This window comes from Podarcis raffonei, chromosome 8, assembly GCF_027172205.1.
Source record: "Podarcis raffonei isolate rPodRaf1 chromosome 8, rPodRaf1.pri, whole genome shotgun sequence".
NCBI classification, from domain to species: domain Eukaryota; kingdom Metazoa; phylum Chordata; class Lepidosauria; order Squamata; family Lacertidae; genus Podarcis; species Podarcis raffonei.
Window position 1 is genome coordinate 11,955,622 of NC_070609.1, and position 14,026 is coordinate 11,969,647.

At 48.9% G+C, this 14,026-nt stretch overlaps 1 protein-coding gene across 1 annotated transcript in view; it reads left to right on the top strand.

Moving 5' to 3' along the window:
* Positions 1 to 1,102: 1,102 nt before the first annotated feature.
* The window catches only part of CADM4 (cell adhesion molecule 4), a 142,516-nt gene continuing 129,592 nt past the window's right edge, over positions 1,103 to 14,026 (top strand). The window contains exon 1 of the mRNA XM_053397956.1: positions 1,103 to 1,287. Within this exon, the coding sequence (XP_053253931.1) occupies positions 1,197 to 1,287 (91 nt within the window). The 5' untranslated portion in view covers positions 1,103 to 1,196. The remainder of the gene's footprint in view (positions 1,288 to 14,026) is intronic.

Here is a 14,026-nt window from a genome sequence, read left to right on the forward strand (position 1 = left end):
GTGAGTTGTAAGCTAAGTTCCCATTATTACTTGGAGGAGGTGAGATGAGTTGAATTGTGTGCATCCTACCCACACTTTAGGGTGCAGGAAGCTGACCTTGAGGGGGCAGAACTCCTTTCACGCTCCAAGGCAGACGTACCTGCTACAGCTTCTTCTCATTTTGAAGGATCCTGGATCAAATGCGAGAACTGCTTTTCGCTTTCTCATCGGTCAAATGGAAGGGTATAACTTTGCTCTCAGTTCTGTCTGTAGATTGCTTAATGGAGCTGCGGATTGTTAAGAGCGGCCCACCAAATGTGCCGTGGATGTGATTAGTAGATACCGAGTTTCCTTCCATTGAAATACAGCACAATACATTTTGAATGGTTGGTATGGAGCGGTGATGTGAATGCACGGGCAAAAAAAGCCATTAGCTTTGCATTTTGGCAGAAAAAATGATTTTCTTTTAAAGACGCCTCACCAAGAATTACACATTCTGTAATAATGAAAAGGCTGTTTGCAGGAGCTGTTTCCTTTGCATAATGCGCATATGTATAATACATATGCTTTTCAGTGCATATTTCACAATTCCTCACAGCATTAATGCTTGCATATTTTAGGGGGCTCAATTCTTTACCAATCTTGCGACTTGAAATAACTTACAGTAATAACATGATTACTGCTTTAATAATTTTGTTACGTTCACCGTAAGAGGATTACTATTTTGGTTTGTGGATATTTTTTTTCCCAATTCGCCGGCAGCTTTGGGGTGGCGCAGGGCTACAGAACACTGTGCATAACAAAGAATAAATATTATTTTTTTGCATTTCATTTTTTCCATTTTTTATTTGCAAAGGAGCGTTTGCTGCCCTGGACGCCCCCAACCTTCCTCTCTGCTGGGTGCTGATGAACTTCAGGGGGAGAGCAGGAGCCGCACTTGTTGTTTTTCCTGGAGTGGGCGGTGCCAAGAGGCGGTGCCGCCCCTTCCCCGGAAAGCCCCTCCTCCCCGCTCTCCCTCCCTCCCTCTCCCGCATGGGAGTTGTAAACAGTTGCCTCCCCCTTCTCTGGGCAGGCCCCGCCCCTCCCGCCGCGGGCCGGCCCCCCTCGCCGCATCTCATTAGCATAGATTAACGCTGGGGGAGCTCGAGTGCAGGTGCAGAGCCGGCGAGAGGGAGAAAGAGAGAGAGAAAGAAAGAGACCGGAGGGGAAGCGGCAGGATGCGATCGGCAGGGAGCGGCGGCGGCGGCAGCAGGCACTCGCCTTTGGTGGCCGCGGCTGGGATTTTACTGCTGTGCGTTGCTGGCAGAGGTAAGCGCGGAGGAGACGCGGAGATCGGCGGGGGGGGTCAATCTACCCCCCCCTTCTCTCTATCTTTCTCTCTCTCTCTCTCCCTCCACCCCCCCCCCCGGCTGCTTCTTTATCCCACCCCCTCCCGGGCTGCTGTGGGCGATTCTGCTCTGGCATTGCCCGCTTGTCCTCTACGCGTTGGAAGCGCTCCTGCAGCGAGCGAGGAAGGAAAGCGCCGGCTGCGCGCAAAGGAGGAACCGCGGAGAGCGCGGGGCAGCAGGGCGGGGGCGGGGAGAGCAGGAGAGACCCCCGCTGCCTGCGCACGGACCCACCGGGTCATCCCCGGCCCGCTTGGGGGGCTGCCCTCCCGGCGCCGGTCTCTCTTACCCCTCCCTGCAGCCTTGCCAGGCTGCCCCGTGCCTCGACTCCGAGGGGTGAAGCTGGCAGGCAAGGCGGGCAGCTGCCTGGTCTTCTTTCCCCACGGGGGGGGGGCGCTTCCCGGAGGGACCGCGGCCCTGGCGGAGGGAAGGAGGGAGGGCAACCTCTGCGCACTGTAGGGTTTCAACTCCCCCCCCCATCCGCCTTCGCAACCCGCATTGTGTGACCCTAATATTCGCCGCGGCTGCTGCAGCAAAGGGGTGTGTGGATAGGGGGAAACAATGGCATGGTTCCCACCCGCCCCCTTTTTCTTGTCACTGCAGTGGTGGTGGTTGCCGGGCTTTGTTAGAGGGCGCTTTTTGTGTGTGCCCCCCCCCACTTTATCCTTCGACCTGTGCGCACATCGGGGCACCCCCTTTTCTGCATTCTCTCTCCCTCGTAGTACCTTTCGTATTCTCCTTTTTTTTTTAGCTGGGTGTCGCCTAGGGCAAAGGCTGTGCCCTGGAAGGTTAGGCACCGGTGCCCCGTCAACTTCAAAATTGGATTGCAGGGAGGTGGGGGGCGAGACCTGCCTGCTTATGTCTTTGGGTGGGGTGAGATCCTTGCAGTTCCTTGACCTTTCTCTATCCCCCCCACCCCACCAACCGTGCAAAATAGTACATTTTCAAGCCCAGTGTCAAGAAGGGTTCCAGTTCCTTACATTGCCATTCTTGTGGCTTCGATTTCGGCTTTTGCGTGCGTGTATTTACATTTTCGGTTGGTCTAACTTTTTAATCCCCTCCCCACCGGAGATCGCAGTTCTAAAAAAAGGGTATCCAGATAGCTACATCATCTCTTCTCCGCTCCCGCCCGCTTCCCACCTTCCTCCTCTTACTCTCTCCCTCTCATCCTTCCATCCCAGCCTGTGCCTTGAGTTTGTAGAATAGAATATAAAACTGCCTGGCTGTATTCCCGTCGACCTCGGAGCGAATCCACATCCCTCCCTGCTTTTCTTTCATTGATTCATTCTCTCTCTCTCTCTGCTGAGAATCAAGATGGGCTGACAGTTGGCCTCCTCTCTATGCAAATCTTTCAAATTTTGTTTTGATGGTGGGAGGGGGGGGGAATTGCAGGAACGTGCACAAGTAAAAATGGCGGTCTCCAAAACCCCCACTCCCCAGTTTTCCAAATCCTGGGTATCCTTCAGTTCCCATCTGATACAGTTAGTGTTGGGGTGGCAGCGGGTGGGTGAGTGGCAGGAAGCGACTGGAAAGAGAACAAAGCCGTTCGGAATAGGATTTAGCCTTACCAAGAGGAAACAAAGAAGAAACAAACTAAGTACCATTTGGTCCCTTTGATAGACCAGCTAGGCTGAAACTAAAAAGACAGAATCTGAGCAGGCTGGTATTCCATGGACTCCCGAAGCTCAACTGGCTTCTGGATCCAGTTTTGTGTGTGTGAGGGAGGAAATGAGCTTCTGCCGCTGCCTCCCACCTTGATATGGGCAGAATTCCTTGAGAAGGTCAAAATTCCAAGCCTCCTTTTGCGGCTCACTGAGGAGGGCAGAGTGCTGAACTTTACTTGCCAGCGGCTGGCACCTCCATCAATCAGCCTCTCTTTGGAGAGGTCAGTCTGTGGATGCTCAGGCAAAAGTTCCAGCATGGCTCCCAGCCTGCAGGCCTGTCAGGTGTGCATCTCCCTAGTGGCGTTGTGTGATCCTTCCGTGCAAGCTGTCCACCTCTCCGTCCTTCACTGCTCAAGGATGCAATTATAAGGCAGGCGAGTGAAGGTTTGGGATGATGAATTAAGCGTGGCGTTGTGCACATGGGGCTTTCTTTGTGTGGGCCTGCATGAGTGCCATTTCCATGCCTTTCATCTTTGCTTCTCTGAGCTGGTCCTCTGTACACTTTCCCTATTGGGAAATGCTTCTTCCTCTTCTCCCCCCCCCAAAGACCCCCCTCCTATCAAACTAAATTGGTTTATTTCATCACCATGTGAAGCCAGGGAGACAGGTTGTAATGATGAAGGACTTGGAATAAATGGGCATGCAGTCATCCTGGCTCAATCACATCACAAAGCACTTAATTTTTTTAAATATATATATAAACTTCCTGCATTTATAATCCCACTTTTCCTCTAAGGGGCTCAAGGCCGCATGCTTGATTTTCCCTGACTCCATTTTATCTTCACCACAGCCCTGTGAGGTAGGTTTGGTTGAGAGATTCCAACTGTGATGCCAGCATCAGTTAGGGAGCTTTGTGTCTAAGTGGGAATTTGAACCTGGGTCTGGCCTGGTCCTAGTCTAACCACCACATCGTAATGACATCCTCTCCTTTTCCTCCAACTGATGCTGGCTCCTGTGTTTGTCCTAACGGACTACAAAATACAAAGATAGCAAAGAGACCCAACTTTACTTTATCAGATAGGTTGGTGTGTGCAAGCTTTTGAATTGCACAAAACTCTTCATCGAACAGATTCTTTTCTTAGTGGGGACAAGCATTCCTGGATGATAATGCCTTTCCTTGGAAGTAAATGCAGGACATGTATACAATTGGTTTTTTCTCAGAGTTAAACATCTGGGACCATCACTGTATACATATGGTTCAGGGTTGTATGGAGCAAGCCCTTCTTTTGAAACCCAGAATTCTGGGTTGAATTCAAAATGCCAAATGCAGGGTCCCCCCCCTTTTCTTTTCTGGAACTCTTGTTATTGTTTTTGCAACCAGTGACACTGGGGGTTTCCAGTTCAGCACTAGACTGGTTTTCAGTTTTGGTTTTGTTCCCTCCTGCCTTTTAGAGAGCCCGGAAGCTTGTTCACTTTGCCAGCTCTTCCAGGCTTGGCCAGGTTTCACTGGGGGCTGAAAAGTGTGTATGTGTGTGTGTGTGTGTGTGTGCGCAGCTCAAAATAAAGTTGGGGTTACTTCCTCTTGCCCTCTCCCTAACTGCGTCCAAAAAGCAGGGCCGGCAGGGAAGGAAGCCATTCTAGCAACAGGAGAAAAACAACAACCCCACAACCCACAACTTTTGAGGTGTAGAAGGACGTTTGAAAGGCAAAAGCTCTGGCTGCTAAATGAAAGGGTTTGCTCAGCTGAGAGGCGAGATGCTTTTAGAGTTGGAAGACTAGGAGGCTGGCGGGAGTGGGGGTGGGTAGTTTTCATCCAGCAGGGGAAGGAATCGAAGAAAGTGATAGGGAGCAGAGAGCCAGGAGGGCTGAGGATCCGGGGTTGCTTTTGAAAATGGGGAAGTGGGGATGGGAGCCAGCCTTGACTTTAATTTTTGTGACTTTGCAATGAACTCGCTTCCTTCCCTTATCGGAGCCAGCAGGTCCATGCAGTGGGTAATTGCATTCCACTTTAATCAATAGCTGGAGTAAATCTACTTTCTAGGTCACTGAGGGAGGGGTGGGGGTGTATGTGTGTTTCTACTCCCTGTTGCCCCCCTCCTCATTTCCCTACTTCTGTCATCATGCAAGCGGCTGTTTCTTACAAGGGGTGTATAAGGTTGCCAGATGAAAACACCCCCAAATTGGGTACCCGCACCAGCAGTGGCTGTGTAGAACTTCTCCTGTCCGAAACAAGATATGCTTTTGCTTTTTAAAAAAGATGTATTGCGTTGCGCACCTGCTTAGACGTCACAGCCTTTGACCTGGATGCTCCTCCCTGGAACTCTAGTGTCAGGCAAAGGAACTCTGCATATGCTCAAATGCCGTCTTTTCCCTGTAGATGCCTGGCCTGGCAACCAGCTCTGGGTTTCTACCCTTCTTTTTGCAAAGTTGGATTCCCCGCCCCCCCCCCTTTCCTAGGAAGAAGGGACTGTCTCTTAAATAAAAGCACTCTGGCAGCCTGGCTTGTCAGATGAACATTTCTGAAATAAAGGGCTCTCTGGAATAATGGAGTTTGAAGTAAAGGACGGCAATTATTTTCTATGAAGCTCTGATATTTAACGAGGGTGGGGGAGGAACAAAGCAACATCCTGAAAATCGTAGAGGTTTTATGAGGTTCTGGAGTGCTAGGCAGTAGCTCAAAACCAACGTTGCCCATTCAAAATGTGGAATACTGTAGTGGTGTGGGGTTTTGAAACAAAGGGCTACCCATTCCCCATCTGTGGAGGAGGAACAGGAACCTCTGTTGTGCTCTGCAGTGTTGCAAAGTGAACTAAGGGACACTTCTCAAAATGGGGTGGGCGTCTGACAGCTCTGTGAGATTAGCAGCCTTGTTGTTCCTGGTGGGGGGGGGGGAGTCAGATTTCTCTCCCCCCATTTCCCACAGTTGGTGACTAAGGTGCACACTAAAGCACCCATTCAGTTTCTGAGACACCCCCCCCCAAATCATGAACGCACAGTCCTAAAATTGCATCCAGGGGAAGCTATGCGCGGGCACTCTGGCAACTGGGCCCTTTTATGCAAATGTGCTTACAAAACACTTGCTCTGCTTTGATGCCAGAATTAATTGTCGGGAGGACTTTAAAGAAACATCATTTCTTAATGCACAAAATAGCTGCTGTGGTGCGACTGGGACTCTGGGTGGCTTCTGTTTTCCTGTTTGTTTTTTTATAGTGTTCCAGTTTCTCCCTCCTCCCTCCTGCTTGCTCTCCATTGCTGTTTTGGGTGTTTAGCAAGGGTTGAATAGCAGGAGAGAAGCGCCCCTTGGTCTGTGCCAGGTTTTGTGATGGCTCAAACCCGGAGCTAGTTCTCAGTGACAGGGCTCACTTTCTCTCGCATGCGAAGCAAAACATAGATGCCTCTGTGCATGCACAGACTGCATCCCTCCCCCTCTTTGCTTACATTTATTATTGTAGGCTAAATGTGAAATACCGCCTCTGGCCCACACCTGTCTCAGGTGTGGGGAACATTTGGTCCTCCAGATGTTGCTGGACTACAACTCCCATCAGCCTCTGCAAGCCTGGGATGGTGGGAGATGTAGTTCAGCAGTATCTGGAGGGCCAAAGGATACATTTGAACAGTTAAATTGGGAACAGAGGGATAGCTAGAAAAAGGGGATGGGAAGGTGGTTGCAGTTGGTGTCTGTAGCTCAGCAGGGAAGCTGAATCCTGTAAATTGGTGGTGGGTACATACGACTGGCTAGTGGTGGTTTACCTGGGATATAAGTGGTCTTGTGGCCAGGCAAGGGGTAGCTGACATGGCGCCCTCCAGATGTTTGGAACTCCAACTCCAATCAGCCCCGCTCAGCCTGGCTGATGGGCAGAGATGCTAAGTTGTAGTCCGAAACATCTCAATGGTACCATGTTGGCTACCGCTGGGCTATGCCCAAAGACCAAACCCAAGCCAGACTGTTTGCCCATCAGTGTACCTCTTGTTAACCATATCAATATAATCTCCGAAGAACCTGCTGGTTCAGGCCAATGGCCCAGCTAGCCCAACACTAGTCAGTCCCAGAGTGGCTGACAGGATGCCTCTGGGAAGCCCAAAAGAAAGATATGAGCGCAACAACTCTCCAGCAATGGGCATTCAAGAGAGGCATACTGCATTCAGCAGTGGAGGTATTGTGGCACAGAGGGAACCCAGATTCTGTGACATAGCAGAAGGCTCGGTTCTGCTCTTAAAAGTGGTGCAGGCCTACATGCACATTTCACCTTCTGGTAGCCTCCATCCTAGTGACAAAATGGTGGTGGTGGGCATAGGTCTCAACCACCCTATGGGATGACATGAAATGGCAGGGGTACTGGGAAGAATTCTGCTTCCCTAGCAACTCCCTAAGGTGCAGATCCTTGCACTTCTGAGAACTCTTGCGTCAGGGTAGGTCCACACACCATACATTGAAAGCACATCCAACACATGGCTCCCTTCCCCACACTGAAAAATCTTAGACACTGTAGTTCCCCCTCGCAGAACTGCAGTTCCCAGCACCCTTGCCCAAGAGAACTATAATTCCCAGGACTCTTTGGAGGCAACTCGTGTGATTGGGTCATGTATGATGTGGGTCTGCCTTGCGTAGAGGAGAACCAGTTATCCTGGAAATGGCTGCAGGAGATTCTCAAGGGAGCAAAGTGCCCTTTGGCTAAAACCAGGGACCCCCTGGGCCTTCTCTGCTATAGACAACCATGTGCTTCAGTGGTGAAGCATACAATTAATGGGTTTCTCTTTACACCCCCACCATTTGCATGCTAGACAACATTCTTAACGTGTGTGTGTGTGTGTGTGTGTGTGTGTGTTGTGTGTGAGAGAGAAGACAAACGAAGTTTGCCAACCTTGATTAAAAGCAACAACACTCTGAGCATATGCAGTTCTGCATTTTAAACCTGCTCAGACCGTAGCACCATCATGACTCCAGGAAAAAAATGCAGTTTTGCTTCTTCTGCACTGACACTAAAAGCAAAAATAATAAAGTGAGCATCTGTGACCGTGTCTATGCCCAGCTGGCCCACCCCCTGACTATAAAATGCCTTCAGCAATAAGAAAGGATGCTGAGGCTGTCAGTAGTATTAAGTCCTGGCATGCCCATTCAGGCCCAAGTGCTGGCATCTGTTTGAAGCTGCCTCCATCACCTGGGTGGCCAGTTTGGGGCTTCTCTGGGCTGCAGGAACCTAGACCAGCTCTGAGGTCCAGCTGTGGCTGCATCACGTCCTGGGGCATCCAGGGTTCAAACCAGTCACTCCTCTTTTGCCCTTCCCTTTATCTGCAGTAGCCCTTTTTGAAATCAAGATGCCCCTGCCCTTGGCTTGTCAAAGCACCAATACTTATGTCAGGTTTAAGAAGTCATACCCTTAGGTTATCTTAACATACGTTTCTGATGCTTCGCCCCACTGTATAGTTTACAAAAAAGAAGTATTGTGGCACAGCCTTTGACCCAGAACCCACTCCCTGCAAATCCCCCCAAAGCATGGGAGCTGGCGAGAGGGCACTGTGTGTGTGTGCTTTTGAAGCAAATGTTGGAGACATTGAAAAATCACACTGCCAGTTGCAGGTGGCCAATTCAAAACCCGTTGATCGCTGAGGGATTTGTCCTCATATGGCAGTTTTCTTTATGGATGTCTACTTGTTTCTTCCTTTTTTTGTTGTTTTTGGGGGCTTGTTCTGGTGTGCTTGGTTTGCGCTGTGCGGTGCCGTGTTTGCCTGAGGCAGCTAATTCCATCTTGTGGCAGAGGAAGAGGTCTTGAACTTGGTCTAAAAGGAGAGAGTGGAAACTTGAGATCCGCCAGCCAGATTCAGCCCCCAGAGACTTCTCATCTGGGCTCCAGCGTAACCCCTGCTCCTACGGGTTTATTGCATCTCTGTGCCACCTTTGTCTCCTAGTTGCTCAAGATGGTGTGCATGGTTCTCCGCCACAACAACCCTGTGAGGTAGGTTAGGCTGAGAGGCAGTGACTGGCCCAAGGTCACCCTGTGAACACTGGTTTTCCCCCTGGTCCTAGTCTGACACTTTAACTTCTTCCTCACCCTAGCAATCACCCACAGGCACACAACCCAGGCTGTCCAGCCACTTTCTCCCAAGCGGAGGCTCAGACTACACATGATGGCAGTAGACACCTACCTTTTAAATGTGGATCTCTGTAATTGTGTATAAGGGTGTGTGTCTTGAAAAGCAAAGGAGCATTCGGAAACCTCCGCCCACAATTCCTGCCTCCTTTCCTTCAGCCGGGTTCTGATCCTGGAAATGAGCATAGATGGGAGGAAAGCCTCTCCCCATCCCCCACCATCCCCTGGGGGGCTTTTCTTCCAGCCCCACCTCAGACAGACTGAGGCAGATCTGCATTTCACATATACAAACAGATCTGCCACAGTCACATGGAGTATAGGCCTATTTAACATCTTTCTTCCCCAGTGTGAACACTGAGAGGCTTGGGGCAGAGAACTCCTTTACAGGTCCCTGTCTGAGGTCAGTTAATCCTAGGAGCAGAGCTGGAGAGCCTGCAGGATCAAGGGTGTTGCTGGTGTGGAAGCAGGACTCAGGGATACTCAAGCTGGAAGGGAATTAAAAACTCAGTCAGTTTTGCAAGAACTGGTTTTGAACCTGGAGCGCATGACAAGAGACCTATATGGAACTACTATCCCGGTGCAGGTCCAGGAGTGACTGAGATTCATACCTTTACAACCACTTCCCTGCCTTCCTGGTTTCCTGCTGGTTTCTTCCTGCTCCTGAGTAGACCTCTGATGTAGACCACTTCGGAGTTTGAAGGTGGGTGTGGTAATCATTGTGGTGTTGGTAGGGTTGCCATAAGTCCAGAATTTCGTGGATGCACACAGAATACTGGGGCCACAAGCAGTGCCGGGACAGAATTCGGCTAAATGCCTGGGAAAATCTGGATGTTCAGCAGCAGCCCGTGTTGCTTTTCCTCAGAAATAGCTCAGAATGTCCATATTCTTTGCAATTTTGCAAAAACCAAAACCAAAACAAAACTCAACAATTTTGGCCAAAAGCTTAAAAATAAAACCCACCCCAGAACTTTGGCCAAAATTTAAAAAAACACCTCAACAACTATGTTTGAAATATGGCAACCCTAGGTGTTGACAGCAAGATGCCCATGGGACAGAGCAGCCCAGTACCTCCTTCTGTGGATTCCATGCTTCCTTCTCTGATAAGACCATAAGAAGAGCCTTCTGGGTCGGGCCAAAGGCCCCTCTAGCCCAGAACTCTGCTCTCCCAGTGGCCAACCAAATGTCTGGGAGAAGCCCATAAGCAGAACCTAAGCACAACAGTGATCTCTGCACTTGTTGTTCACAGCTACTGGCATCCAGAGGCATATGTTGCTTCTGACAATAGAGGTAGAAGAATGTCACCATTGATAGCCTTCTGCTCCATGGAGTAAAGAGTCCTGGGATTCTTTCAGACACAAAAGTCCTTCCCGGGGTCCTGGTCAGATTAAATCCTGGCCGTGCTTCAGCTGTTGCCTCCTGTGCACAAGCCAAAAGAGTGAGGGCAATGGCAGCCTGCCATTGGGGGCTGTGTGCCTGGGAGTCAGTGGGCAGAGTCATTGTTGCTGGACGTCCAGCCCTTGTTCCATATCTTTTTTAAAAAAAAATTTTTAGCCTTAAAGTGTAAGTGGTCAATGTTGTTATCCCTCCTGCTTTGATTGTTGGGTGAAGGTTTCACCCCTGCTGTATAAAATGGTCCACAAAAGCATGTGGCAAAGATCCGTCTCAGATTTTCGAGTCAACTAGCGAACCTTGCCTCAAACTGTAGGGCCACGGGGTTTGGTGGTGGTTCTCAGAGTACAAAGCAAGATGGGAGCGGCCATTCTAGAGGGAAGGCAAGAAGAGAGAGCAGGAGATGAGCAGAATAAATAAAGAATCATTTGAGTGGCCGAATAAGGATTTGAACCAAGGTTCTCCAACTCACAAGGCCAACATCTTCTGAGGCCCTTCTTTGTGTGCCTCCTCCTTGAGAGGTCAGGAGGATGGCAACACGAGAACGGGGCCTTCTCTGCAGTGGCTTCCCGTCTGTGGAATGCTCTCCCCAGGGAAGTTCACCTGGTGCCTTCACTATACACCTTTAGGTGCCAGGCAAAAATGTTGCTTTTTAACCAGGCCTTTGCCTGACCTGATCTACATCCTATACCTTTTAAAAATGCTGTCTCTTTTTAGGGTGTTTTTTTTTTATTGGGTTGTTGTTTTATTTTATGTATGTAATCCTTTATGTGACCCGCCCTGAGACCTTCGGGTATAGGGCGGTATAGAAATAAAAGAAACAAACAAATAAAAATAAAATAAAATAAATAAACAATATCCCTTATTGTAGCACTAGTGGGTCAGAGTTTTGACCAGGACCAGGAAGGTTCAGATTCAAATCACTGCTCAGCCTTGACGCTAGTCAGATGATTTTGGGTCTCTCTCTCTGTCTGATAAATCTACCTCACAGGATTGTTTGGGGGATAACATGGGACAGTAAAAACAATACAGCTTTGGGCTCCTTGGAGAAAAAGCGGGATAGAAATGTAATAAGCACAATCCCATTTGACCATGCATCTTGCGTTTAGCATCCTGGCATTGAGAACAGATTCTGGATCTGAGCCCAGGCTCTGCTTAAGCCCCTGCACCTCTCCTGCCCCGAGCCTGAGTCGTTTCTCTGTTCTAGCCATTGCCTGCCTCTCTGCTTCCTTCCCCGGGGTGGCTGGGAAACTCTGACATCTGCTACGTTACAGCCGCATCTGTTCCAACTCTACAGACAGAGACTCTCACCTAAGAGATCTACAGCAAACCTTTTTAGAACTAAAATAGCCACCTGATGAAGTTAAACAACAGATCAACAGAGCCAGACTGATACCCAGAGAGAAGACAGACCCCAAAAAGAAAATAACAGAACACCACTAGTAATCACATACAGCTCCCAAGTTAGAACAGTTCAACACATCGTCAGAGATCTACAACCTCTCCTAGACAATGACAGTTCTCTTTCTCAAGCTCTGGGAGGAAGACCTTTCATTGCCTACAAACAGCTACCCAATATTAAACAACTCCTAACCCACAATAATACAACAACCAGACTTAACATGGACACTGGTGCCAGAGCCTGCAATAAACCCAGATGCCAACTTTGCTGCCACATACACCCCGACAACACCATTACTGGCCCCAACATCAAACATACCATCTCAGGACTATTTAATTGCTCATCTTCTAACACTGTGTATGCCATCAAATGCCAACAGTGCCCTTCAGCTCTCTATATTGGGCAAACAGGCCAAACCCTACGCCAAAGGAAAAATGGACATAAATCTGATATCAGGAATCACAGGACAGAGAAACCAGGACATTCTATACAAGAGCTCAAAGTAGCTGTCTTATTACAAAAGAATTTCAGAAAGAGACTGGAAAGAGAAGTTGCTGAATTGCAACTTATTACCAAACTTAAAACCATGGAGAGACCTGGTCTGAATAGAGACATTGGATTCTTATCTCATTATACACGATGAAGCTATTTTTAGCCATCTCACCCCTTGCTTTTTCCTGTAAGACCAATTGCAGTTGTTAACCACATCTACCAGCCAATCACCCATTCCCACCACCCTTCTGAGTAATACCCCTCCCCACCCTCTCACTACTCACTGTATATAAGGGTCTGGTGACTTCTGTTTCAGTGTATCTGAAGAAGTGTGCATGCACACGAAAGCTCATACCAATAACAAACTTAGCCGCTTTCTAAGGTGCTACTGGAAGGAAATTTTTAATTTTGTTTCATCTGCTCTTCAGTCAATCTTTGCAGATCTCTGGGCTGACAGTCTCTCTAGCAGCGGCTGGGCACCAGGACCCAGCTGAAGCAGAGGGGGAGGCGCAGCTGATGCTGCCTGGGCTCTCAGCATGCAGCTCACTCCTCGCCTTCCATTCAGAAAATAATACCCCCTCCAGAAGGGATTGGGACCACTGGGGCGGGAATCTGGATTTGTGAGCAGGCACAAGCATAAGGTCATCTGCTTGGGGAAGAACCTGGAGCTCCCTGATCAGAGCCACTTGGGCGGGTATGGAAGCAGGCAAGCGGCAGCGGCGGCAGCACAGGAAACATTTTTATGCTTCGTTCCTGGAAAAGTTCTTTTTTCTTTTCTTTTTTGTTAGCTGCGCTGCTTCTTTCATGCTGTGCCTCCCCCTCCCCCTCTGCTTCCCCCAAATCCAGAGTCTGTGTCAAGGATACCCAGTCAGAATTAATTACACAAGTTAATTAAGCTTGTGCACATGTACTTAATTTTTGCATAAATCGTTTTCTTCTTCTGACATTCCGGTTTTTAAAAGGATTTTCTGTGTGTGTGTGTGGTGGAGGAAGAGGAGGAGGAGGGGGACCTTGGGTAACAAAGAGAGAATGAAGAGTGAGGTTAGCAAGAGGAAATGCGGTTGCTCCTTCAGATTGCCCGTTTTCCGGATTCAGAGCAGGAGTGGCAGTCTTAGAAGCACAGAATCATAGTCACAGAATCATAGAATGGTAGAGTTGGAAGGGGCCACAAGGGTCATCTAGTCCAAACCCCTGTGATGCAGGAATCTTTTGCCCAGTGTGGGGCTCAAACCTATGACCCTGAGGTTAAGAGTCTCATGCTGTACTGACTTCAGCTATCCCTTCAGTATTGCAGCCCTCCAGATGTTACTGCAGATCCCATCATCCCTGCAACTTCTGGAGAAGAGCCATAGGTTAGCTAACCCTGCCATAGGAGATTATTAACCTACCTGTCCATGGGACACGGGTGGTGCTGTGGTCTAAACCACTGAGCCTCTTGGGCTTGCCGATCGGAAGGTCAAAGGTTTGAATCAACTCGACGGGGTGAGCTCCCGTTGTTCTGTCCCAGCTCTTGCCAACCTAGCAGTTCGAAAGCACACCAGTGCAAGTAGATGAATAGGAAGGTAAATGGCGTTTATAATATAATATTATAATATAATATAATAATAATAATATAATAATAATAATAATAATATAATATAATATAATATAATATAATATAATATAATATAATATAATATATGTATA